Genomic DNA, 25,227 nt, shown 5'->3' on the forward strand with positions numbered 1-25,227 from the left:
AAATTTTGAAGAAAATAATTATATATCATAATGAGCATAGTTTATCTTTACGTCTGGTCGTCTGTCTTTACATAATTGATTTTTTTTTCTTGGTTGATATAGGTTCTTTGTAGTGATAATGTTACCCAAACTTTTATAACTATCATATTCGTTGGCTAAAAAAACTTTGAATGTAAAACTTTGATGGGCTGGTTCCAAACTAGTATTATCATTTAAACCAATGATTTTTGTCTTAAGGAAGGGTAATTTTGTTTATCATCATTAGGGATGCATCGGCCATTGTCTTATTCATTATGATCTACATAGTTATGGGTGTTGTTATCCTTGTTTGTAGACTTCTGAGCAATTTTCAGGGATACTATGAATAAGACAATGAGAGATAAAATAGGTAATCTAAAATCATATGTGTGTTGAATAAATAATTGTATAAACCCAGACAACTACCTTGCCCAAGTGGTGAAGACCCTTTCACCTGCTGGGATTTGACTTTCTGTTCTTATGTAGGGACTCGGCTGTTTTTATACTTCCGACATATAGCCAATGCCCTAGCTGTTTATGGCAACTGATTGAGGACAAATGCATTTCCTTACTCTATTTACTGCCTCTAGTATAACCCATTTACGCTAATGACGTAGATTTTCTGCTTTCATTGACCTAACCCTGCGTTCCTGGTAAATTTCCAAATTTAATTACAGGACTATGAAGAGTCATGACCCCTAAACCAGGGATTTCAAGGAATGGGACAAGGGAAGATGAATTCATGTAATCCCCAAATTATCCAAAATTATATTGGTGGAAAAGATTGAACAAGATTACCGAAAGTGTTAAAGCTAACGAATGGCAGAACATATTTAGGGGGCAATAAGATTAAGATTTCATTATCTCCTTCCTCCCTGCCTTTTAACGGCCTTTCTAAAGGATCAGTAATATTTGACATAATATCATTTAACATAAATTCATTTCACATAAAACATTTGACATAAAATCACTTCACATAAAGGTACATTTGACATAAAAACATTTGCCATAAAGGTACATTTGCCATAAAGGTACACTTCACATAAAAACGTTTCACATAAAGGTACATTTGACATAAAGGTACATATGATATAAAGGTACATTTGACATAAAGGTATGTTTGACATAAAGGTACACTTGACATAAAGGTACATTTGACATAAAGGTACACTTGGCATAAAACGTTTCATGTAAAGATACATTTCAAAGTCTACCCGAGGTTGTCATTTTTTTCCCCGAGCATGGCAACCGGTGAACAGAATCTCAGTTCTGCACCACAAGCCTCGCACGACTGAAGTTCCCATGTCTATACAGTCACATTTATATGAAAATATTTTTAGAAGATTTTTGAATTTTTTTTTGAAGATTTTCCATTTTTTAAAAAAGATTTTAGAAATTTTTATTTATTATTAAAAGAAAATCTTCAAAAAAAATTCAAAAATCTTCTAAAAATATTTTCATATAAATATGACTGTATAGACATGGGAACTTCAGTCGTGTGAGGCTAGTGGTGCAGAACTGAGATTCTGTTTACCGGTTGCCATGCTCGGGGTACCTTCATGTGAAATGTACCTTTATGTCAAGTGTACCTTTATGTGAAATGTACCTTTATGTCAAGTATACCTTTATATGAAATATATCTTTATGTCAAGCATACCTTTATATGAAATGTATCTTTATGCCAAATGTACCTTTATGCCAAATGAGTTTATGTGAAACGTTTTTATGTCAAATGTACCTTTATGTCAAATGAGTTTATGTCAAATGATACTTTATGTCAAATGTTTTATGTGAAATGAATTTATGTGAAGTGATTTTATGTCAAATATTACTGATCCCTTTCTAAAATACGATAGCTTCTTTTTCGTTCAAGTCTATAGCTAATGTTAAAGAGTAAAATAAAATGTTTGAACTTACGAAATTTTTCGTTTATAGTTACGCCCACGGACATAGGACCTCCGGGGGGGTGGGATCTTTATTCTAGGGGCGATTTCTCTTTTCTCCTTTAAAAGAGTTATAAACCTTTCCAGGACCTATGAGAAGCTACACTGTAAAGGAGAACCATCTCGGTTAGGCAGTTAGCGAGATCCTTTGGTACAGACACACCTAGACATAATTATGGAAGAATTATTATCCTCCTTCTAATCAGTGAAATATTGTAAAATGCACCATATTGAGGGAAACGAACACTTGTAGAAATGTCATATAACTAAATCAGGGAGGGAGTGGACATTAGGCTGTTTATTATACTAGTCTCCAAAGTTAAATAACAATGTTTTCTTATTTGTTGGATTAACAACTTTAGGGACTTTTGATTTAATTGTGATTGTTTGGTTTATTAAGTTGAGTGTCCAAACGTTTCAACAACTAATTGTAATTTACAAAAGTGGTAATTTTGTGTATCATCAATGGGGATGTACATCAATTTATCGGTCAATGTTTTATCCCTTCCTGAATAAAAACAGTTGTTAACCAAATTATATGAATCACACATTCTCTCTCGCTTTTACAAGAATGTTACATATTTTAATCTTAATTTAGAAGAAATGTGTCTATAAAGTATTTGAAATTAGACCTTTTTAACAAATTTTAGGTAGGAAATTATAAACTATACGTAGTTCCAGGGAGGTTGGGGAAATTGGGCTGTTTATTACACTAGTCCTTAAAGTTTTACAATAACGTTTACTTATTCGTTTTATTGAAATTTTATTGGTTGGTTTATTAAGTTGAGTGTTCAAAGGTTTTAACCAATAACACAAAAGATATGCTTTTGTGTTTTTGGGATGTGCATCAATATATCGGTCATTGTCGTATCCCTTTAGATCCCTTAAACATAGTCTACAATTATCACGCCTTTTTAAGTAGGACCAAAAATCAGAGAAATAGGGAATATTAACCTTAATGTCCGGGCTAACAAAACTGGTATTAATTTTATGATTTTTATTTTAGCATTCGGGGAAAATTGTCTAAAAAACGATGCTATACATTATTTTTAGTTTGTCTGAGAGCCGGTTCTTTTCATTAGATATTAATCGGTCTCGAAGCCATACTGAAAATATACTATCTCTTTATCCTTGAGTAGATAGATACATAACATATATCAATCAATTGAGAACTACACAGGTAGGGAGAGGACATTGGACAATAATTTATTATGGAACTCAAGGTTTTAAAATCATGTGATCTTTATTCGTTGGCTTAAAACCAGGGTTTCTAATAAAAGCTTAATTAGTTGGTTCAAACTTGTAGTTGCCACACCTTAAGCTATTAATGTTAATTTACAAGAATGTGTAATTTTGTCCATCATCATTGGGATGTACATAAATTTATAGTATTCATAGGATCTCTGGAATAACATGATTCAGTGAATTTCTATTAGATAGTGTTTCCACCATTTGCTAGAAAGAATCATCTGACTGATATAAAACTGATAAAGGGATAAGATAATCGACAAAAAATCAAAGTACATCCCCAATGATGATAAATAGTGTAGACCAAAATTATAGGTTGAACAGTTTTAACACTACTATTTTTAAAGGCACCTAATAAGATAACGTAGTATAATACTTTTGGTTCCTGTATAATTTACAGTCCAATGTCCCCTCCCTCCCTGGTATACTACAAGTAATATATAATTATTAACATTGTTGGGTCTTTAATATGCTATACTAATAGTACCACAGCTACTCTACAAGCCTAAAAAATACTTCTAAAAACATAAGATTTATTTTCTAAGGCACTCTAAAAGATATATATTTACAATAATTCAATTAAATACACTCTAAAAATATCACATTAAAAACCGGTATAAGAAATATTGGGTATAGTCCCTTTCGTGCCAACACACCTTAAGGGGCAATTCGTCGTATTTTTCACATTAGCTTTTCTAAAATTTTTCTACCCCTGTGGGGGGGGGGGGGGGCTCTAACTTTGCGGGGCCAATTGCCTAACCCTGTGGGGCAATCACCTAACCCAATATAACTTAACCTAAACTAAAATAACCTATAAAAAGCCATTTTCAAAATACGACGAATCGCCCTTTAAGGGGCGTTGCCACGAAAGGGACAATTCCCGAAATATTGATTCAAACTGCATAAATATAAACAGTGAGAGCTGACAGTCGTATCCATAAGTGGCGCAGCATTATTATTATGGAAAATACAAGTTAAAGACTAAACGACAAGAACAATAAGCTTGCGAAGTAAAGGCAATTTATTGGTAGTTGAAGATTGAAGATATTCAAAATTACCACATTTACATGCAGTTTAAAATAAGAAAAATTGGTAAAGCATTTTTTTTCACTCCTATCTATAATACAGGTAGAACGATGTCTGTCTGTTTGTGTGTTTGTGTGTTTGTCTGTTTGTTTGTAGCGAAGGATCTCGCTAACCACTGAACCGATCGGGTTCTCCTTTTCAGGGTAGCTTCTCATAGTTCCCGGGAAGGTTTATAACTATTTTCTTGGGGGGTGGGACACCCCTAACCCCCCCAAAAATAAAAAATAGGGGCGAAGCCGCTAGTGGTACTATATTTGAGCAACTGCCATGTCAAATTTTATAGTTCTACTCCTGTGTAAAGTCTTAAAACACACATTTTTTATGGAAAATGCGCGAAAAAATGATCCCTTTTATAGACTCATTGACATTTCCATTATATAGACTAGCTATGATACTTATAATACAACCATATATATTCTATTTAACACAACCAATAAAAATACTTAAAAGTAAATACAAAAGGCATATCTGATAAAAATTAAGAAAACAAATTACAATAACAAGAGCCCTTGAATGGATGAGGGCCATTATAATTAAATCTTTGACATCTCAGACAACTAGCGGATTAAAGTGATGACGTCGACGGTTCCTCTTCATCCATACCGACCTCACAGACCAGCCTAGTTTCATACACAATATTTATCATCTAGCTACTCTTTAATTCACTTTGTCTAACCGTCAGTCAGACAGACATTCTGTATTACTATGGGGAAATGTAATTGCTTGCTATTGCTGTTTTTTTGTGAACATTCCTTAAGGAGCATTTAAAACACCACAACTATTGTCTGACTGTCGCCCATGCCACAAAAGAATAAATATATAAGGGTTTTCTGATTCTCTATTGTTCTTTTATCTTCTACTAGCGGTTGCGCCCCTAGCATCTAAGGGGCTATATATTCGAAGGGATATGGAAAATACCCTAGAACCATACCCAGACATTTTTTATAAATACAATAGCCTAAAACCGTCCATATAAGAAGGACCTAAAGAAGAACCATATCGGTTCAGCGGTTAGTGAGATCCTTCACTACATACAAAAAAGCTTACTACTTTATATAATAGGAGGATTCTTATGACCTTCTTTCTATTTTGTTATAACCATTGAACATTTGCTCTATAATTCATTTTGTCCGTTTGTCAATCCATTGATATATATATATATACATAAATGATAGCTAAACTTGTCTATGCCTGGGGTCATTGATTGATTGATTGCCATCAATATCATCATCTCCTTCATCTGAGTTGTCATCGTTATTATCTACACAAAATAATAAAATTTAGCCTTTTCAGCATTTAAGGGCCATATGAAACACAAAATTACATCCAACAGCAGCCAACTGACAATTCTTGGTGCTTTCCCTCCAAGTAAACCCACGACTGTTGCGTATCACACAAAGCATTTGTGAGGTGATAGGTTCAAATCTCGACCTGACACCGCGTCAATACTAAAGTCGTTACAAATGGCATAAATAGTAAGAGTTGGGGATATGGCTTGGCCCAAAACAGGCGCAACTTATTACCATGCACAGTAATGAGAGGATGCTTATAGTGAATTTTAAAGAAGGACGTCATACAATACAAATTACCAATGTTAGGCCAGTATGCATTATAAATGAACAATGGTAAAATGTATGCTGGCCTAACATTAGTCATTTGTATTGTATGACGTCATTTTTTATTAGGTACTATAAGCTGCTTCCAGGTATGACTTCTAAACAAAGGTCGTGCAATCAAAGGGACCTTAGATCATATAACCAGCCACATAATTAAGCATAGTTTTGTTAAGATCTTGTGGTATATCACGCCATTCATATTTGAAAAGATCGGTAGGCTTTAATTTAGTAATAGGAAATTTGAGGGAAATTATATAAACACCGCAGATTACCTCCTATGATGTCATCATTAAAATGATTGTTGTGATCTGTTTCATCAACTTCCAGAGCATTTTCCTCTGAGTCATCATAATCTTCATCTGCTACTAGAACCTATGGTTAATAGATATAGAAAGTCTAGATCTCCAATCCAATAGGGCAAATGGAAAACATTTTAGGAGCAAATTGTCATGGGTTAGAACGTTTACATATTATGGTATAGATGAACAGTTATTATCCATATAATTTGTCACCAATAAATAATTGAATTATACTAAAATTTTATCTCTTGTATTATTTTTCATCTACTAGTATTATTGTGGCCGTCTAAAACCATCCATTGTCAAATTAAATATTTACCTCTGAATCTGATCTTTCTCTGATGAAGTCACTGTTAACTTGGGTCATACTGTATTCACCTAAATAAATTTAAAAAATATTAACTTGTGTCAAAGAACAAATGCAATTTTAGATCATGTTTTATATTCATTGTTATCCGCATTGCCATTATCATTGTCATTAAGATCAGTGTCCACCTCATGTATATCACTAAGGTCTCAAGTATCTATATGATATATACCTGATTCATCGTTATCCACATTGCTATCATCATTGTAATTAAGATCAATGTCAACCTCAAGTATATAACTAAGGTCTCAAGTAACTATATAATATTTACCTGATTCACCATTACCCGCATTGCTATCATCATTGTCATTAATAATATGAAGATCAGTGTCCACCTCATGTGGATCACTAGGGTATCTATACCTGATTCATGGTTATCTGGATTGCTATCATCATTGTCATCAATAATGTGAAGATCAGTGTCCACCTCGTGTATATTGTGGTAATACGACACCCATACGGACAGGCCCAATACAGAGTTGCTTCGCTGTGACTTATGATAACAAACCCACCGCACTAATCCTATTATATCACTATCCATCTCATGACCGCTGTTAACCCCGCACCCGGCGGTCAAAACTAAGCCTGCCTAAATGTGGGGAGGGGACTTGAACATGCAATTATCACGAGTCCATCATGCACTTATATAATCGGGAGGCACTGCCTCCCCTTTTACCACCGCTGCCCCCACAGCCTGTCTACCGTCGGGCGCTAAGCCCTAGCGCCCCACACCCCCTTCAAACCTAACTATTGTCATATTTTTGTTGTATATATATAGTAAACATAACTTGTAAATATTATTCAGTTTAAATATATAATTCTGTATGATTGAATCCTGCTTGTTTGTTTGGTAGAATACTTAAAGGCTAGGGCCCGTTGAATCCGAACTCGTTACCCCGTGGGCCGAGTACGCTCGGCTTACCAGAACTTGGTGTCAGCGTGTTTCAATCGAGCCTTACAGAACTAGCCTATTCTACCTCTGATTGGACCCTTTGGCAAGTAAGGGGACAATCAGCCGCCAACTGAGAAGCCAACTGACCCGTGAGACGGCCTTTTTAGGTCGAATTTCCATCATTTTGAACGCAATATGTGGGCCTCTGGCCTACGGCAAGCAGATTTAGCCTGCTAAAAGCGCCAGTTAAGACGCTTTGTCCGTGTCGTGTAGGAGTAGCGCTAGGTGCGCAGCCACGGCAACCGGATAATTTAGCTCAGACGGCTACAAAACTGAGTCTAAATTGGCAAGTGTAGCTGGGACAAGCCCCAGGACACCCAGGCCAAACCTACGAGACAGACAGCTGTGTGCTGGTCTCCCTAAGAAGGCAATGTGTGGCTGCGAAGCTTCAGCACACAAGTAAGCCCTACCACTGCGACGGATAGCAGATTTTGAGCCACAGGCACGGCAGGACGGGACATTCCCTGCCGCTGTCTCCCAGGATTCGAACCCGAGGCGCTGTAGGACGGGCCATTCCCTGCCGCCATTTGTCGGGATTCGAACCAGCGGCGCTGTAGGACGGGTCATTCCCTACCGCCGTCACCCCTCTGAACCTTGCAGGACGGACATTCCCTGCTGCCAGTGCTTCCAGAATCACACCTAGAGCTCCTAGTGATAACAACACATCATTGTGTATAAAAAGTCAACCAAGTGATAAAAATAAATATAAAATTGTTGACCAAGTGATAATTAATAAGCTCTAGTGATTCGAAGCTACAGTCTAAGCCACCATGGTAAGCGATACCACCCTAGCTGCGGTGCGGCCACCACCAAAGTTTCTGCCAACCCCAGCCGAACGAGAGGCCCCCTTGTCTCAAGGGCAGGACCTCCACTTCCCCTGCCATATCAGGGTGAGGTTTCCTACTCCTGACCCTGCCCAGCATGTACAGGTTGATGCCATGGTTGATTCTGGCAACCGTGTACCAGGGTCTGCTGTAATTTCTGAGCACCTCATGCACGCAATGGGCGTGCAACGCATGTTGATTCCGGACAACACCCAGATCCTGACTGCTAATGAGGAAGGCCAGCCCCTCCAGGTAATTGGAAAATTAAAAGAGTTATATATGGCAGTTTCACACACTCTTATACTCCATCTATACCACGTGACTGTGGTCCGGAACCTCTCCCACCCTCTTAACTTGGGTGGGTATTTTCTCAAGGAGTTCGGAACTAGGCTCTGTTTCGACATGCAACCACCTTGCTTGTGGGCGCGTGGGGAGTTTATCCCACTCCGTGGCGTCCCCATTGACCGGGAGACAGCCGAGAGAGAGCTAAGCTATGAGGGGCCTCTGCCAGGCCCCCTGCCTGAGCAGCCGCGTGTGGTTGAGAAAGGCACACACTGGGTGGACGCTGAGCTCAACGCACACAAGGGCGCTAACCTGCTAGCCATGGGGTTGCCCCCAGTGCCCAAGGTGCCAAGGGAGAGCCTGCCAACAACGTTTCCTGAGATTGCCAGCCCTCCAGAACCAATCTTCTCCTCCGACATTTTTATCAACGGCCAGCCGTGTCCACCTGGCCCCCTCTACCTGGGACCTCCAGCCAGTCCACCAGCCAAGCCCGAGTCCAGACCCGTCAAGTCGCGGTCTGATGTACCCGGAGCCACACTCAACTCTCAGGCCCCAGCCTCTCCCGGCGCCGTGCCCGTCAAGTCGCGGCCGGACGCCCACGGAGCCAAAGCTGGACCCAGCATTTTGGCCTCTCCCAGCACCGAGCCCGTCAAATCGTGGCCGGACGCCCCCGGAGCCAAGCCTGGCTCCGACACGTCAGCCTCTCCAGAAGCCGAGCCCGTCAAGTCGCGGCCGGTGGGTCCCGGAGCCAAGGCTGACCCCTCACCAGCCACGTATAGGCTGAGCGCTGTCACTCCAACTGACGGTCAACCACCCCAGCTCCGCACAGCCAAGCGGGTGGTCCTGCCTGGCCGCGGGGTTATGGCAGTCCCTGTTGAGCTAGTAGGCCATCGCACCAAGGATGCCATTCAACTAGCTGCCCCAGAACAGAGGTTTGGGGAGGACCTTGTTATTCCAGAGGGCCTGTATGCCCACAGGCCTGGCTCTGCCACTGTGTTTAGAGTACTGGTGGTCAATGAGGGGGAGGTGCCCCTCTTGCTGGATGCTGGCCTCCCAGTGGCAGGGGAGCTGGTCAAACCTGACATTCTGGAAGTCTCTGATACGCCTCCCCCGCGTCTCCACTCGGTCCAAGAACCTGCTGAGCCTATAGACATGCAAGAGTTGTGGGAGGCCTTGGAGATGGAAGACAATGAGTTCCTACGCAAGGACCCCTTGCTCAAGAAGGAGGTCTGGACTACGTTGTCAGAGTACAGGGACGTCTTCTCCAATTCTACCCCCGGCTGCACAGATGTGGTTGAATTGCAGCTGCGCCTCAAGCCAGGGACCCAGCCGATCCGCCAGAGATTTAGGGATCTGAACCCGCGGCAAGAGGCTGAACTGGAGAAACAACTGGACACTTGGCTGCAGGAAGGAGTCATAGAGCCGTCGGACTCCGCCTGGAGCAGCCCCCTGGTACCCATCAAGAAGAAGGACGGGAGCACCCGCTGGGCCGTCGACTACAGGGCCCTCAACAAGTGTCTGGAGCTGGACAGCTACCCCCTGCCTAGGATCCAGCAATTGGTGGAACGAGCTGGCGGGCACCGGGTCTACAGTGCTCTAGACGCGGTGGCCGCATACTACACCATCCGTGTGTCTGAGGATAGCCGGCCCTGCACCGCCTTCACCACCCCCAGGGGCTTGTATCAATGGAAAAGGATGCCCTTTGGCCTGGCTACGGCACCGTCTGTCTATTCCAGGTTTATTGCAGGGGTCCTAAACCCACTAGGCACAGCCAACCTCCAGTCATACCTTGACGACGTCCTGACCTTCCACCAGGATACCTGGGCCCACCTGGCCAGGCTCCGAGAGGTCTTGGAGGCCCACCGCAGGGGAGGGATCCGCCTCAAGCCAGCCAAGACCAAGTTGTTCCGGTCCAAGGTGGATTATCTGGGTCACACCCTCAGCCGAGAGGGGATAGCCATGCAAGAGGACTATATTGACCGCATCTTGGACTGGCCAGCCCCTAGCACCCCCAAGGATTTGCTGGCGTTGCTGGGCTTCTTTGGATACTACCGCCTGTTCATCCCAGAGTATGCAGACCTCACATACGAGATGAATCGGCAGAAGACGGCCAAGGCCCTAACCTGGACGCCTGAGATGGAAGCCCAGCTGCTGCAACTCAAGGACAAGTTCCGACAGGCCCCCATCCGAGCGCCGCCCAGGTTTGATTTACCAGCAGTGTTCCAGCTCACCACAGATTTCAGCAGCCGCGCCATCTCTGCCATACTGAGTCAATGCCAGGAGGGCAAGGAGAGGCTGATTGCCGCCGTGGGGCGCAAGACAACCGACCCTGAGACGCGCTACCCGTCCTGGAAGGGAGAGATGGCCGCCATTATCTATGGGATCCGAAAATTCCACGGCATCTTGTCCTACCGCAGCTTCCAGATCAACACTGATTCCTCTGCCCTGCTACAGATGAAATCACTGAACACATCCACAGGGATGGTGGCCCGCTGGCAGGAGGAGCTAGCGGCCTTAGACTTTACCGTCTGCCACAGGCCTGGCACCCAGAATACCAACGCCGACGCCCTCAGCCGCCGGGAAGATGCCAACATGCCAACGGCTAGCGCCGAAGAATTAGCAGAGCAGGCTGAGTATATCCACAACCTGGCCCAGCTAGGGGAGCCCGCAGCTAGCCGGCCTCCTGCCGCCCGACTGGACTCAGCTAGAGTATTGGAAGCCCAGACACAGGACCCCCTCCTGCTCCGTGTCCGCCAATGGGTGGCTGATGGCAAGGCCCCAACCAAGGCTGAGCTGCGTGGCAAGGAACGAGACGAGCAGCAGTACGCCAGCCGCTTCTCAGCCCTGGGCCTTGACGAACATGGCTGCCTCACCACCACTGACCAGACTCTGACGGGAGAGAGGACAAGATACCTGCTGCCTTCGGCCCTCCAGCAGGATGCGTTCTTTCTAGCTCATGGGACCCCCATGGCTGGACACTTTGGGATGGACGCAACTATCGCCCGCGTTGCCATGCACTTCTGGTGGCCCAACCTAGCCCGTGACGTCCGCCTGATGGTACAAACCTGCCCTGAGTGTGTCCAGAAAGTCACCAAGGAGAGGCTGAAGCAGGGGATCCACGTGCCCTCCCGCCAGGGGTATCCACAGCAAGTCCTATTCATCGACCTGGTGGGGCCACTGCCAGAGACTCCAGCTGGGAACCGCTACATCCTCACCTGCCAAGATGGATTTAGCCGGTTTGTCAGCCTCTACGCCATCCCCAACAAGCGCACCCTCACGGTGGCTGAAGCCCTGTTGCACCGCCACCTGGCCACGTTCGGATGCCCCCTGAAGATCCATTCCGACAATGGAATGGAATTTACCGGCCAGGTATTCCAGGAACTGGCCTCCCGGCTTGAGATTGGCCTGACACATCCACCACCCTACAATCCGCAGTCCAACCGAGTGGAGAGGTTTCATAGGACGCTCAACACAGGCATGCGCCTGTTCCTAGACAGAGACGATAACAACTGGGAGCCCCACCTGCCTGCCATCGCCTTTGCCTACAACACCAAGGCCTGTAGGTCCACTGGTGTGACCCCGTTCCTGGCCTTCTTTGGGAGAGAGGCCAAACTTCCGGTGGACATGGTGCTACGGCTGCCAGAGACCGAGTATGCTTCAGTTCCAGCCAACGTCCAAGCTCTGTTGCAGCGCTACTATGCAGTTTATGATGCCATCCAGCAGAAGGAGGAGGGAGCCATCAGGAGGAGCGCGGCAGCTTACGAAGGCACGGCCAAGTATGAGGTTGGAGACTTGGTCTGGTACCTGGCCCCTCGCCTGGTGCCAGGAAAGGCAGCCAAGATTACCAAGAGATGGACTGGGCCCTGGAAAGTAGTGAGGAAAGCTACAGAAGTCCATTATGTCATCAAACCTGCCTCTCCAGTAGCCAGGATCTCAGAAGTTACCGCGCATGTAGGCCGACTGCGCAAATACACTGGAGATGTGACTGCCCACCAGATCCCAGAGGACATCCAAGTTGACGTGGACGGCGACGAGGATGCCACCGAGCTGCCAGTTGGAGCGGCGGCGCCCGCAGCTAGCAACCCAGGAGAGTTCCCAGTGCACCAGCCAGCCGCAGCCGCCCCACAGCCTAGCGGCCAAGATCGTGACCCAGTGGAGGAAAACCTGCAGGAGCAACCCAACGAACCACCGCCGCCGCCGCCTGCTCCAGAGCCACTCAGAGATGCCATCTGGAACCCTGACGCAGACATGGAGAACCTGCCAGCCAGCAGCGGACCTGTAGGAGAAGAGCCAGCCACTGCGATGGAAGAAGCCGCCCCAGAAGAAGAAGAAGAAGCCATGTGCCCCCTGCTGATGACAGCCATCCCCATCCGGGTAGGAGCTAGGAGGCCAAGCAACCTGAATCAAGCAGGCGCCCCCATGGAGTTCTATGCGCCCTTTGCCATCACCATTCCACCCTTAGGAACCACCAGAATCTGCCTAGGCCTCCGTGTCCAGTTACCAGCCGAGACAGAACTGATCCTGCAGACGAGGCAAAATTTCCAGCGGCGAGGCCTGGCCGTGGCCAACCCACGCCTAGAAGCCAACCAGGAGCTGACAATGCTGATCACCAACCACAGTCAGACCGAGCAACGAGTGTCCCGAGGAGCCTGTGTAGCCAGAGCTGTCCTCCATCGAGCTGTGCCCCAGGAACTGCCTGTCCGACGCATGAGCCGGCTGTCGTATCCCCAGGTTCAAGGCCTGGTGTCTCAAGAGCCACGCAACCCTTGAAGGGGAGGTTGTGGTAATACGACACCCATACGGACAGGCCCAATACAGAGTTGCTTCGCTGTGACTTATGATAACAAACCCACCGCACTAATCCTATTATATCACTATCCATCTCATGACCGCTGTTAACCCCGCACCCGGCGGTCAAAACTAAGCCTGCCTAAATGTGGGGAGGGGACTTGAACATGCAATTATCACGAGTCCATCATGCACTTATATAATCGGGAGGCACTGCCTCCCCTTTTACCACCGCTGCCCCCACAGCCTGTCTACCGTCGGGCGCTAAGCCCTAGCGCCCCACACCCCCTTCAAACCTAACTATTGTCATATTTTTGTTGTATATATATAGTAAACATAACTTGTAAATATTATTCAGTTTAAATATATAATTCTGTATGATTGAATCCTGCTTGTTTGTTTGGTAGAATACTTAAAGGCTAGGGCCCGTTGAATCCGAACTCGTTACCCCGTGGGCCGAGTACGCTCGGCTTACCAGATATATCACTAAGGTCCCCAGAATCTATATGATACATACCTGATTCATCGTTATCTGCATTGCTATCATCATTGTCATCAATAATGTGAAGATCAGTGTCCACCTCGTGTATATCACTAAGGTCCCCAGAATCTATATGATACATACCTGATTCATCGTTATCTGCATTGCTATCATCATTGTCATCAATAATGTGAAGATCAGTGTCCACCTCGTTTATATCACTAAGGTCTCTTTATGATATATACCTGATTCTTCATTGTCCAGATTGATATTATCAAGGTCATTAATAATATGAAGATAAGTGTCTACCTGATGTATATCAATAAGGTCTCCAGTCTTTATATAATAAATACCTGATTCATTATTATCTGCATTGCTGTCAGTATTGTCATCAATAATGTGAACATCAATGTCCACCTCATATATATCACTAAGGTTTCTAGTCTCTACATGATACATACCTGATTCATCGTTATCCGCATTGCTATTTTCATTGTCATCAATAATATGAAGATCAGTGTCCACCTTAAGTGGATCACTAGGTTATCTATACCTGATTCATCGTTATCTGGATTGCTATCATCATTGTCATCAATAATGTAAAGATCAGTGTCCACCTCATGTATATCACTAAGGTCCCCAGAATCTTTATGATATATACCTGATTCATCGTTATCTGCATTGCTATCATCATTGTTATCAATCATGTGAAGATCAGTGTCCACCTCGTGTATATCACTAAGGTCTCCGGTCTCTGGTAGCTGGTCAGCAATTATAATCTCATCTAAAATCAATTATCAACTTGATAAGTGTTTTCCCTCTAAGTGAATTGTTAAACACAGAAATCAACCCTTTACCTTTTTCTGAAATAAACTGAAAATTTGAGTGTTCCTGGAGTTTTTTCGTTGTCTGTAATTACTTTAGGTGAGGTTAGGTTAGTTATAAAACAACTTTATTGGCTTTGGGGGGAGGGGGTAAGTTTTTTTTCCAGAGAGACCTATTTCAAAATAAGAGGGGAGAGAGTTTCTGTGCTTGACTAGTACATTTGAGGTAACTGCCATATCTGATATTAAGCAATGCACATTGAAATTTCTCTAAAAAATCAATTTAAAAGTAATTAGTGTCATGTAAAATCAAGGAATTAAGTAAAAGTAAAATGTTAGTAAACACCGCTTCTCTACAACTAGGATACGTCCCTTTATCGGATCAAAGAACACTGACTGATCAACAACTATTAAGTCTAGATACAAAACTATATATACAGTCCAGACTCAAATCTATTCGTTGTCTAAATTGTCAAGAATCTAGAGAATCTTGGGTCTAGGCTCTACAGCTTCTACAAAGCCTAGAATCAACTGTATCTTCACAGTTTAGATTCTACAGTATCCTTTTGGAGTCACAATCTAGACTCTACAGTATCTACAAAGTCTAGAATTAACAGTATCTAGAGAGACTAAAATTAAATCAATGCAATGTAAGACAGTTTCATTTTTAGATTTAAATCTTAGGATGATTTTAGGCTATTTTTTTGTCCAACCCTTCTATGACATAGTCTCTAAATGCTAGGGCAGCAACCGCACAAGTAAAATATAATTTTACACACCAACACTTTTAGCTTTGGAGTGGCTGTAAAAGAATTAAGAAATAAGTATTAATTCTATATACTTTGATTGCTGCAGCCTTGTTTTTGAGTGATCATGGCAGCTAATTGGCCTAATTATCCTGCAATAGTGGTGTTACAATTTAACCAATAAGAAGCTGTTTATTATGCTACAAGAGTGGTGCTACTATGTAGTAACCATTATGTCTATGAGTAGCCCAGCAATAATAAGGTGTTTATTTTGCTACAAGAGTGGTACTGCAATATAACAATTATGATCTTAAGTAGTGCAGCAATTACAAGCTGTTGATTATGCTACAGTGCAGTGGTGGTACAAGCTGTTTATAATGCTATAAGAGTGGTACTAAAATAACTATGATTATAAGCTACAATATTGATTGATTGGTCCTAACTAGCAGAATCCAAACCTTTACCAATAATTCTAACCAACATTTACCCCTTAAGATCCCTCAGAAAACATCGCATTACATGCATAGTTTATTAGTTATATATAGTTACAGAGTAGATGACGTTGAGCTGTAAATAAAAAAAGAATTAATTAGCTAGTATTGCTGTGCTACTTATGGCCATAGTTGTCCTAGTATTGTAAAAGGAATTAAAAAGACTCCATGATTAATTTCTTGGAAACAATTTTGTTTTGCAATAACAAGGTACTGTCTTCTTAATTACTACAACAAGGAGAATTGTTTTTATAAGTAGCGCAGATTCTCGCGTACCTCTAATAGACGTGCTGTAAAGTGTCATGTGTGACGTCATAAAAATACGTCTAAAAAGGAGGTATGAGAGGAGAAGTGGGAAAGGAATTTCCTAAAAAGATATGGATAGTTTTATACCTTTCATCCCTTTTATGGCTTTACCCCATCCCCTCCCAGGACCATGAAGAAACGTATTGAACAATATTCGAGGACTATATTAGCAACTTAAATTGACGACAGAAATTCCCATGTCACAATAACCATGTATTCTATATTCATTTATACCCTTTCTGTAGATGGAAGTTATTGGTTGAAAAGGTTGGACACTGAGGTATCCTTACAACTAGGGAGGGAGGAGACATTGGAATGTAAATTTCACTGGTACCCAAAGTTTTCATACCTCGTTATTTTATTTATCGACTCAAAAACTTTGGGTACTTTATTGGTTTTTGATGTTTAGTTTCTAAACTTTTTAACCAATAATTTCAATCCAAAGAAGGTGAAATTTTGAGATGAAATAATTTTAGGACTAGCTTTCTGGTGACGATTGCATAGTTGCAACGTTGCCTAACTCGTACCTAATTGTATTAAGAAACATCGTGCAAAGTTTGAAATCGAAAGAAAATTCAAACATATTAAAGTATACTAAAAGAGCTATCAGGAACTCACAGATTACCATAATTATAAAAAAGCTTTTTTTTTTATAAAAATGTGCCCTTTTCTTTCTGACAAGATGGATTGATAGACAAATCAAGGATGACAACATCCATAAGTAGCGAAGCACATAAAAATCATGGAATGGACAAACAGACAAAGAGAGTTGTAGAGCAGATATTCAGTTCTCAGTTAGAAAAATAACATTTACATTTTACATTTACAGACAGAAGAACAAAACAAAATATAGATGAGATGCGCATATGTCATAGGAATCTTCAATTAAAATTTCAGCAGACTGACGGACGGACTAACAAACTGAATTATAGAGTAGCTTCGCTGCTAAAAACGCTGAGTTTTGAAATAATTTTGTGATATTTCATGCAATATTTCTACTATTTCATGATAGTTCATTTAAATAACAAGGGCTCGGCAGCCGCGCATCAGCCTAAAATTTAAACCAGATTGGATGCTTTGAAAATATTATTGAAAAGAGGGATTTCCCTTTTTGGGTAAAGTTTAGACTTCCAGCTGATTTTTTAAATTGTAAAAGCGGCTGCTGAGCCCTGTAAATAACAAGGATGACAACATGCACAACATTAAATGAAGCGAATCTTACAAAATCAGACAAATGTAACATTAATTATAATAGATAAGTAATAGACGTAACACTTAATGTTTAATATGGAGGGAGGGGGAATTTTAGGATGAATTATAATGGTACCCAAACAAACTCTCTAAACTTTGAGTACTATTATGAAATCTTGATTGGTTGGCAAACTTTGTTTAAATTAATTGGTAGCTTACATTAAATTATCGTTAATTGTCTTATCCCTTAAAATCCCTGACCTGTATCCCCAGGGATCTTAATGGATAAGACAATGGATTATAAATTTATGTTCATCTCCAATGATAAAAAAACAAAACTATCCATAATGTACACTAAAATTATCGTTTATAAATTTTGACACTTCTAGTTTAAACAAATTAAATAAGATTTAATAAAAGTACTCAAAAATTTTGAGACAACATGCTTATGGGTACCAGTATAATTTGGGTACCTGGCAAATTATATACCTGAATTTGTGATGCTATCAGTTGACCCATCCTTGCTTCCCTCCTCATTATCACTTCTAAGGAGATACGGAAAGTGTCATGTTTGTGACGTCATAAAAATACGTCTAAAAAGGAAGGATGAGAGGAGAGGTGGAAAAGGAAACCATTAAAAATAGATGAATTTAGACGAATTTTTATGACACTCATACATGACACTTTCCGTATCTCCACTTCTAACAATGTATAAACTAAACATGGATATATTGACAGGGGAAAATTTTTCTTCAATTTAGGTTGCTAATATAGACCTCATTTATTGGTCAGTTCGCTTATCCAGGATAGGATAAAGGGCGTGGATGGGGGCTATCGTTATATTAGCTAGGTGGAATATCACTTCATTATATATATTACATCTGTACATGAAAATCATAAAAGTAATTTATATCGAGTCTTCTATGATAATAGCATTTTTTGGGTGCTTGACTTAGCAGCAGTAGTAAACAAAGAATTAAACCAAAATAATCAGTAAAATGAAAGAAAAAACAAAAAAGAAATCACGCGCGCGCGCACTCGAGAGACTGGGAAAGAGAGAGAGAGAGAGATAATCGTAGAAAATGAGATAAAAAATCTAAAGAAACGACAAAGAAGGAAAGTGATATTGAAATTTATGCTAAAACACCAATCTACCTACACATGTGTGACTTATAGTGGAACTTCGCTACTAAAAAATCCTTACCCTTTATAATTGTAATATTTTATCCATTCAAGATCAGAAAGATTGGCTATACCATTCAAACCATCCTCATCCTTCGTAAAAATAAAATTGCTTTTAGTTTTGGCGGTTTCTCTCTAAAATCCTTCAGAAACCTCAGAAACTCTCCCCCCCCCCCCCCCACTTGTTTTGAACTAAATTGAAATAAGATGGGGAGTAATTACTCGTGTTTTTGTTTTTTACTTTAATTCGGCCGTTAGGTTTGATGATATTGGGTACAGTGTAGCCCCTCAGAAATAGACCCCGCAGGCTCAGGGCCCATGCACTTTGGGGGAAACCATCGAAATCTGAAATCGACTGATTGGACAGTGACACCTTCATTTAAGTCCTTAAAAGACCAAGTCCATATTTTCTGTTGTGACGGCATAAATTTCGGGAAAGGGGAAAAAAGGGAAAGGGGAACCCCATTTCTCCCATCTCCTTTGAAGAGATTTTTCCCCCATCCCTTCTTCTATCTCGAAATTTATGACGTCACAACGTGACAATATTGGCTTTGACCCTTAAAATGTTAAGCCACAGAATAATAGAACGTTTTTCTTAAACTTTGTGTGCCATGATTATCTACAATCCAATGTCCCCTCCCTTCCTCCTTTAATAAAAACAGTACCTTGAACCCGCCAAACATGCGTTTTGACAGTTTTCTGTTTCTGGTCTGAATAACCTCTTTCTTCATAGTCATTGGTCTGGGGATCTTTTTGTCATGAAAAAGAAATATTTTTTTTATGCAAACAATATTATCAAGACACAATGACCTATTTTTGTATTTTTGTGCAATAAAAAGTATTAAGGGTTTTGTCTGTCCGTTAAGATCTTTCTAAGATACCACTGAACCAATTAAATTATTTTTTTTAGGGGAAGTAAAATATTGTTCCCTTTCAGAGGTTATTATTTTTAAGTTGATGTCTTAAAATGGATTTAGGCTATTTCCTCTCCCTTTAAAAACAAAGTATCTAAATGGTCCTAATCTAAATGAAAATTTAAGACAGGTTTTGTCAGTAAATTACTATTTATGACATTTTGCTTAAATATCTGATTTAATTTTTTTAAAGTCATAACTTTATTTTTCTAGTTATAGTTACGTTTCTCTTGGTAACAGTAATTGATAGATCGGATAGTGAACGTACGGACATACATGCATCTATCTAGCTATAGAGTAGCTGCGCTGCTAAACCTTACATTATGAAGTTTATGATACAGGCCACAAGCGTTACACACGGTGTCACCGTCCTAAACAGTTGAAACTTGCAATAAGACGTGGATTACAAAAAAAATCGTTTGTGGGGGGGGAATCCCCACTTTACCCCCCCCCCCTTGGACGTCTATGTGTTAACCCCCCAAGTCCATATTGCGCAATTAAATAAAACTTTATTACATATTTTGTTAGAAATTAACTCTTTATCTTAATTTTACTACAAATTACATAAACTGGTAGCAATTTTTGCAAATTTAAATACTTTGCCACTGAGACAGGTTGTGGAATTAATGTACCTGTGTCCTTCTCCATAGACTAGTTTGTCTGGTAGAACAATTTGCACATGCCAATCCCTCTCTTCGAGTTGTACTCTATGCAAAAATAACAAGGATTAAACATCCATATAAGCAATAATTTACTTAAAAGCGCTATTAATCGCATCGTATTGCGCGGATTTTTTTTGCACTTTTGTGTTTTATATTTCTTTCCTTTCCGGTTATATTGTTGTGCAGACATAGACTATGTTGCTAGTCGTTTGGAAGATAGCTACATATAATGTATGCTAGCTGCGTATTTTGTCAAAACAATAAAAATATGTAGTCTTATTCATTAATACTTTTTTAAAAATATCTAATTTTGAAAAGTTTTTGAGGCTTAATTGTTTGAAATCATAAACAATAAGCCACAATTTCATCTACTGAAGTGAAAGAAATAATTGATTTTTTTCTAATTTTCCGTAGTTATAAAGTAGCTTCGCTACAAAAATAAATGTTCCACCCACCACTCTGGAATTTTTAGGCTTGATCAGAGGTCTGTTGGTGCCATTCATTTTGAAATAAAGTCCACAGGCATTACACAGGTAGTTGCCTTGTCCATCCCTTCTCCACAGTGGGGTAGAGGTGGCTAAAGCATAGATTATTAATACATTTGGGTAAGGGTGGCTAAAATGGAATCTAATTATGTCACATTGGGGTTGAGGTGGCTAAGATGTAGTTTAATAATGTCACTTTGGGGTAAAGATAGTTGAAGTTTAATTAATAATGTTACAATGGGGTAGAGGTGGCTAAAATGTAATTTAATAATGTCACAGTGGGTAGAGGTGGCTAAAATGTAGATTATTAATGCAACAGTGGGATAGACGTGACTAAAATATAGATTACTCATGCAATAGTGGGGTAAAGGTGGCTAAAATGTGTAGTTTAGATGTGTCACTAGTGTAGTTGTATAATATATTAATATATGCAATCAAAAGCCATACCATAATAGAGTAGAAAAGTACAAAAAGTAAATTTATGTACAAAGAAAAGTGTAACATTGGGACTAATATAGCTAAAACAGAGGTCAGGAATTTATAATAACATCATGATGGGGTAGATACACATAGTTGCACTTAATAACCTAATATTCTTTCATGGTCAGCTACATTTAGCATAAATAAAAATATAAATAATTAGTTATTACATTAGCAAAAACTACAAATTAATAATGACGTTTCAAAGCCTATTTCAATGAACACTACAAGAAAAGTGGCAACTATTCAAACAAATTATACAACCTGCACAATTCATACATTCTCTGCCAGGCTTGGTATTAAACCTGGTTGGCACTGTCATTATCTCATCTGCAGCATGTGGTATCTGTATACTATTACTGCTGGTAGTATCATTCAACTACAACCCAAGATATTTATCTTAATCCTTACATACAACAAAATGTCTTAAGATCTCTTTAACTGCTGGATTGATGTGTTTCTCATTGAAGCTTTTTATATCTAGGTCTTTGTAAGGTCAGTAGCTAACTCATTTTTATTTTTTTCATTTTACAAATAAAATTTAGGATATAAGGTTGACTTAACCTCACCTATTTCCTTTTTTTTCAAATGTCCCTAAAGGCCCCTAATTATAATAATCAAAAGCACACTCGATGCAGAATTTAAAAGAATAAATATCTTTTTCCTGTTCTATGGTGACTGGAATTTCTGATTCTTCAACAATATCCTCCTGGATATTCAACAGATAATTATCAAGAATGAACATAAAGGTAAATATTTTAGCATTACTTTATGAGAGAAAGGAAAGAATGGAGGTAAAGGGAAAAAACAAAATATTGGGATATCAGATACAAAATAGAAAAAAATACTCAAAAATAAAAGATACCCTAATTTTAAGATATCATAACAATGTATCAATATCTTGAATAAATTTGGTGTTGATTGGTTAATTGATTTTAAATGTAACATACCTTGTAAGAATATTACTTATGCAATAAAAAACAAAGACCCTTTTTATTTGTTCAATTGATATAATAAGAAAACTTAATGAATTAAATTACCTGAACTTTTGGCCTTTGCATGAATAAAAAGGGATTCAGGGGATATTTTGGAAGATTCGGCATGCCAGTGCCTCCAAGATTTGGCAATCCTAATGTTGACAAGTTTGGCAACTGTGTTGAGAGGAGGGGGTTAATGCTGAGCAGGGAAGCCAAAGGTCCTAGTTGTGTTGGCAGAAATGAATTGTTGCTAAAAGTTTCTGGTCCTAAAATTTAAAAATATTAGTTTCTGTGTTTTTGAAAATCTTCTCAATCACCTTCCAATCTGTCAATGCCATTTTAAAATTAGAAATGATTCTGCTTTATTAGCTAAAATTATAATTCTAAACTCTCTTGTAACTAAAGATTTGTCAGGGTTAGGAAAAGATTGTAATTTAATTTATCACAAATAAATAATACCTCCAAATTTCTTAAGCAGTTCAATTTGTAGAAGTGTTCTTTGTATTGACTCAAATTTGCCATTTTCAAAAAGGCCTTCAAACTAAAATAGTTGAAATTGAAATTATTAAGCTGTATATTTTGAACATTGATTTTTTTTAATTTTAAATTTTTTTATGAAATTCTCATACCTGTGATTTTTGGTTATAAGGTCCTATGCCAAAATTGAATGGTTTTGTGTAGGTCTAAATGGATAAAAATTATGAAATAGATTGAATTAGTGGCATGCACAGTGTTTTGGAGGTGTGTATCCTTGAAGAGATAAAAAAAGAAGAAGCTAGGCCTGATAAAGATCAATACCAAGATATTGTTGTAAAACCTATTTTTTTCAATTTCTCAGTCTCTGTGAATTTTTTTCTAAAATAGAATTTTTAATTTAGCATAGTTGTTGCGCATATTTCAAAAGCTGTGCAAAATTTTAATATTGTGTTTTTTATCCAAGAATCCAAAATTACTGAATTCCTGTTTTTCTTTATTTTAGCCCACTGTGACTTTATAATAAATACTTTACCTGTTTTTGTTTGGCGGGTTTTAATTCAATAGTCAGTTCATCTTTTGGCATATTTTTCCCTGTCATTGTTTGATAGTCTAAACGACTTTATACATATAATGTTAAAATGCTGGTTAATAAAAAAAAGCATTAAAATATTAAAATAACATCATTTAAATATGATTTGTTGATAGTCAACACACAAATAAATTTTTTGAAAAGAATATTTGAAGAAAAAAAGAATGTTATCGGGTTTCATCTTGAAAATTGAAACTTCAATTGATAATCTATGTTAGAATTTTCAAATCAAGTGTAGAATTAGACAGTCTTCCAAAGAAATAATCATTAATCGAAATTACTAAAGCTATATAGGTAGAAAGCCAATAAATTATTTTAAAATAAATGGACATTGTTCTAAATCTCTTTTAAAGTCATGTCTATAGTAAACTTATATTTATCCTGTTGTAAGGAGATTAACTTTTATTTTCATACACTTTTTAATATAGACAGCTTTCTGTGGATGTTGAAATGAAAAATTAAAGAATTAAAATAAGTTTTGTCAGCCCTGAGGGTCTGAATTTGAAAATTCATGGAAAATGTATGTAATACTTTGTTATACATAATTTTTCGGTATGGCTCTGTTATAATTTATGTGGTAAGAACCAGTTCTCATCCAGCGGATATTTATTTGTTTTGAAGCCATACTGGAAAATGGGTTAAGAATCACAATATGTTTTTAAAAGTTAAACAGTGTTTTGATTTTATTATTTTTTTTGTACACTTTTACATAAATATATTGTGTTCACAACATCCATTATTTTATTGGCATTAAAATTCTGATAATAATAATAATAATTGACCTGGATTTACTCAGTGTTTATTTTTCCCATAATGTATTCTAGTTCAGTATAACTAGTTTAGATGTAAAAAATGATCATTATTCAGTCAAATAAACTTTGAAAGATAACAAATATACTTGAGATATTACACCTTGTATTAGTAAATTTTATCTCATATCATATATTATGATAAATGAAAGAAATTCTATGAGCTACATGACTTTTTTGAACAGATATGCCTATAAAAGTAAACAAAAACAACTTATATGAGAAACAAAATTCCAAACAAAAAATTTTTACCCCTGCCAACAGATTTCAGGGAGCAAGCCATTTTACCCTTCTGAAATACAAATTACCCCCCCCCCCCCCCCCATATGATAAAGCTTGGACGCCCATGCCCTACATACATCATCTTCTTTAATGAACTGAAATTTAATTTCCAAATGTGTACTCAGTTTCCTAGGTGTTTCCACAACCCATCTCAATATTTACTACTAGCTAAAAAAGGCTTCAAACTTAAATAAAATTTAATTTAAAAAATTAAAATTTTGAATGTATAATGTATATGAAAATACATTTAAATTTTGTTTTTTTTGTAAGTTTGAACTTTTTTAGCTAGTAATAAAAATTGAGATAGGATGAGAAAACACTCAGGAAACTGTGTTCACATTTGGAAACTAAATTTCAGTTCATCTCTTCTTTTTATATAAAGTGCGTATTGTGTAAATGAGATTTTGTTAAAACATTTTGAAATTTTCAAAAGACAACCAGCTCTATGATGTGAAACATTAGTTTAGAAGATCTTTATGCCAAGCCAATCTCACTTCTCTTGCAGTTTTGTTGTGTATTAAGGCTATTATCCCAGAGACATGAAAACTTTTTTACAGGCAAAATTAAACTCACTGAAATTTGTGTAATTATCAGTTTACAAGATCTCTCAGAACATACAATTAAACACATACATACACACGTACAACTTACTTCTAAGATGTAGATGTATAATCCAGATAACTACCTGGCCCAAAAAGTAGAGACCCTTTTTGTTTGCTAGCAAATTTCTTTTCTGTTTTTTTTTGTAGGGACTAGGCTGTGTTTATATGACGCTTTTAGTTGATTTCAAAGACCCTATACAGAGTCGGCACAGGGACCCCACCCTGTGAGTAAAGTTACATATAGCTTGTGTCCTCTTTTTTCTTTTACCTTAATAGATGTATAACTTTTAAAATACAATACAAAAT

At 39.1% G+C, this 25,227-nt stretch overlaps 1 protein-coding gene across 2 annotated transcripts; it reads right to left on the bottom strand.

Moving 5' to 3' along the window:
* Positions 1 to 3,731: 3,731 nt before the first annotated feature.
* Positions 3,732 to 23,308, bottom strand: LOC145328733 (uncharacterized). Of its 2 annotated transcripts, XM_080172550.1 has the most exons (18): positions 23,172 to 23,308; positions 22,792 to 22,845; positions 22,622 to 22,703; positions 22,226 to 22,428; positions 21,850 to 21,894; positions 21,450 to 21,564; positions 20,676 to 20,797; positions 20,191 to 20,265; positions 19,879 to 19,929; positions 19,310 to 19,393; positions 18,667 to 18,737; positions 17,952 to 18,007; positions 14,630 to 14,688; positions 14,049 to 14,112; positions 6,530 to 6,588; positions 6,184 to 6,283; positions 5,487 to 5,556; positions 3,732 to 4,915 (listed from the first exon to the last, which is right to left on the bottom strand). In XM_080172550.1, the coding sequence occupies exons 1-18, from the start codon at positions 23,235 to 23,237 to the stop codon at positions 4,861 to 4,863; spliced, it is 1,431 nt and encodes a 476-aa protein (XP_080028676.1). In that variant the 5' UTR covers positions 23,238 to 23,308; the 3' UTR covers positions 3,732 to 4,860. The 2 variants fall into 2 exon arrangements, with proteins under 2 accessions (XP_080028676.1, XP_080028675.1); XM_080172549.1 differs by lacking the exon at positions 14,049 to 14,112 and having other exon boundaries at positions 14,566 to 14,688.
* Between the last annotated feature and the right edge of the window lie 1,919 nt (positions 23,309 to 25,227).

Source organism: Acartia tonsa, chromosome 9, assembly GCF_053477335.1.
Source record: "Acartia tonsa isolate MP-2025a chromosome 9, ASM5347733v1, whole genome shotgun sequence".
NCBI lineage: Eukaryota > Metazoa > Arthropoda > Copepoda > Calanoida > Acartiidae > Acartia > Acartia tonsa.

Excerpts from the sequence above, each read along its gene's own strand:
- LOC145328733 (XM_080172550.1), bottom strand. The coding sequence starts at position 23,237 with ATGACAGGGAAAAATATGCCAAAAGATGAACTGACTATTGAATTAAAA. Across the intron at positions 20,798-21,449 it reads AGAATGTATGAATTGTGCAG|CCACCTCTACCCCACTGTGG; the intron begins GTTGTATAATTT and ends TCTATGCTTTAG. Across the intron at positions 18,008-18,666 it reads AAATATTACAATTATAAAGG|AAGTGATAATGAGGAGGGAA; the intron begins GTAAGGATTTTT and ends GTATCTCCTTAG.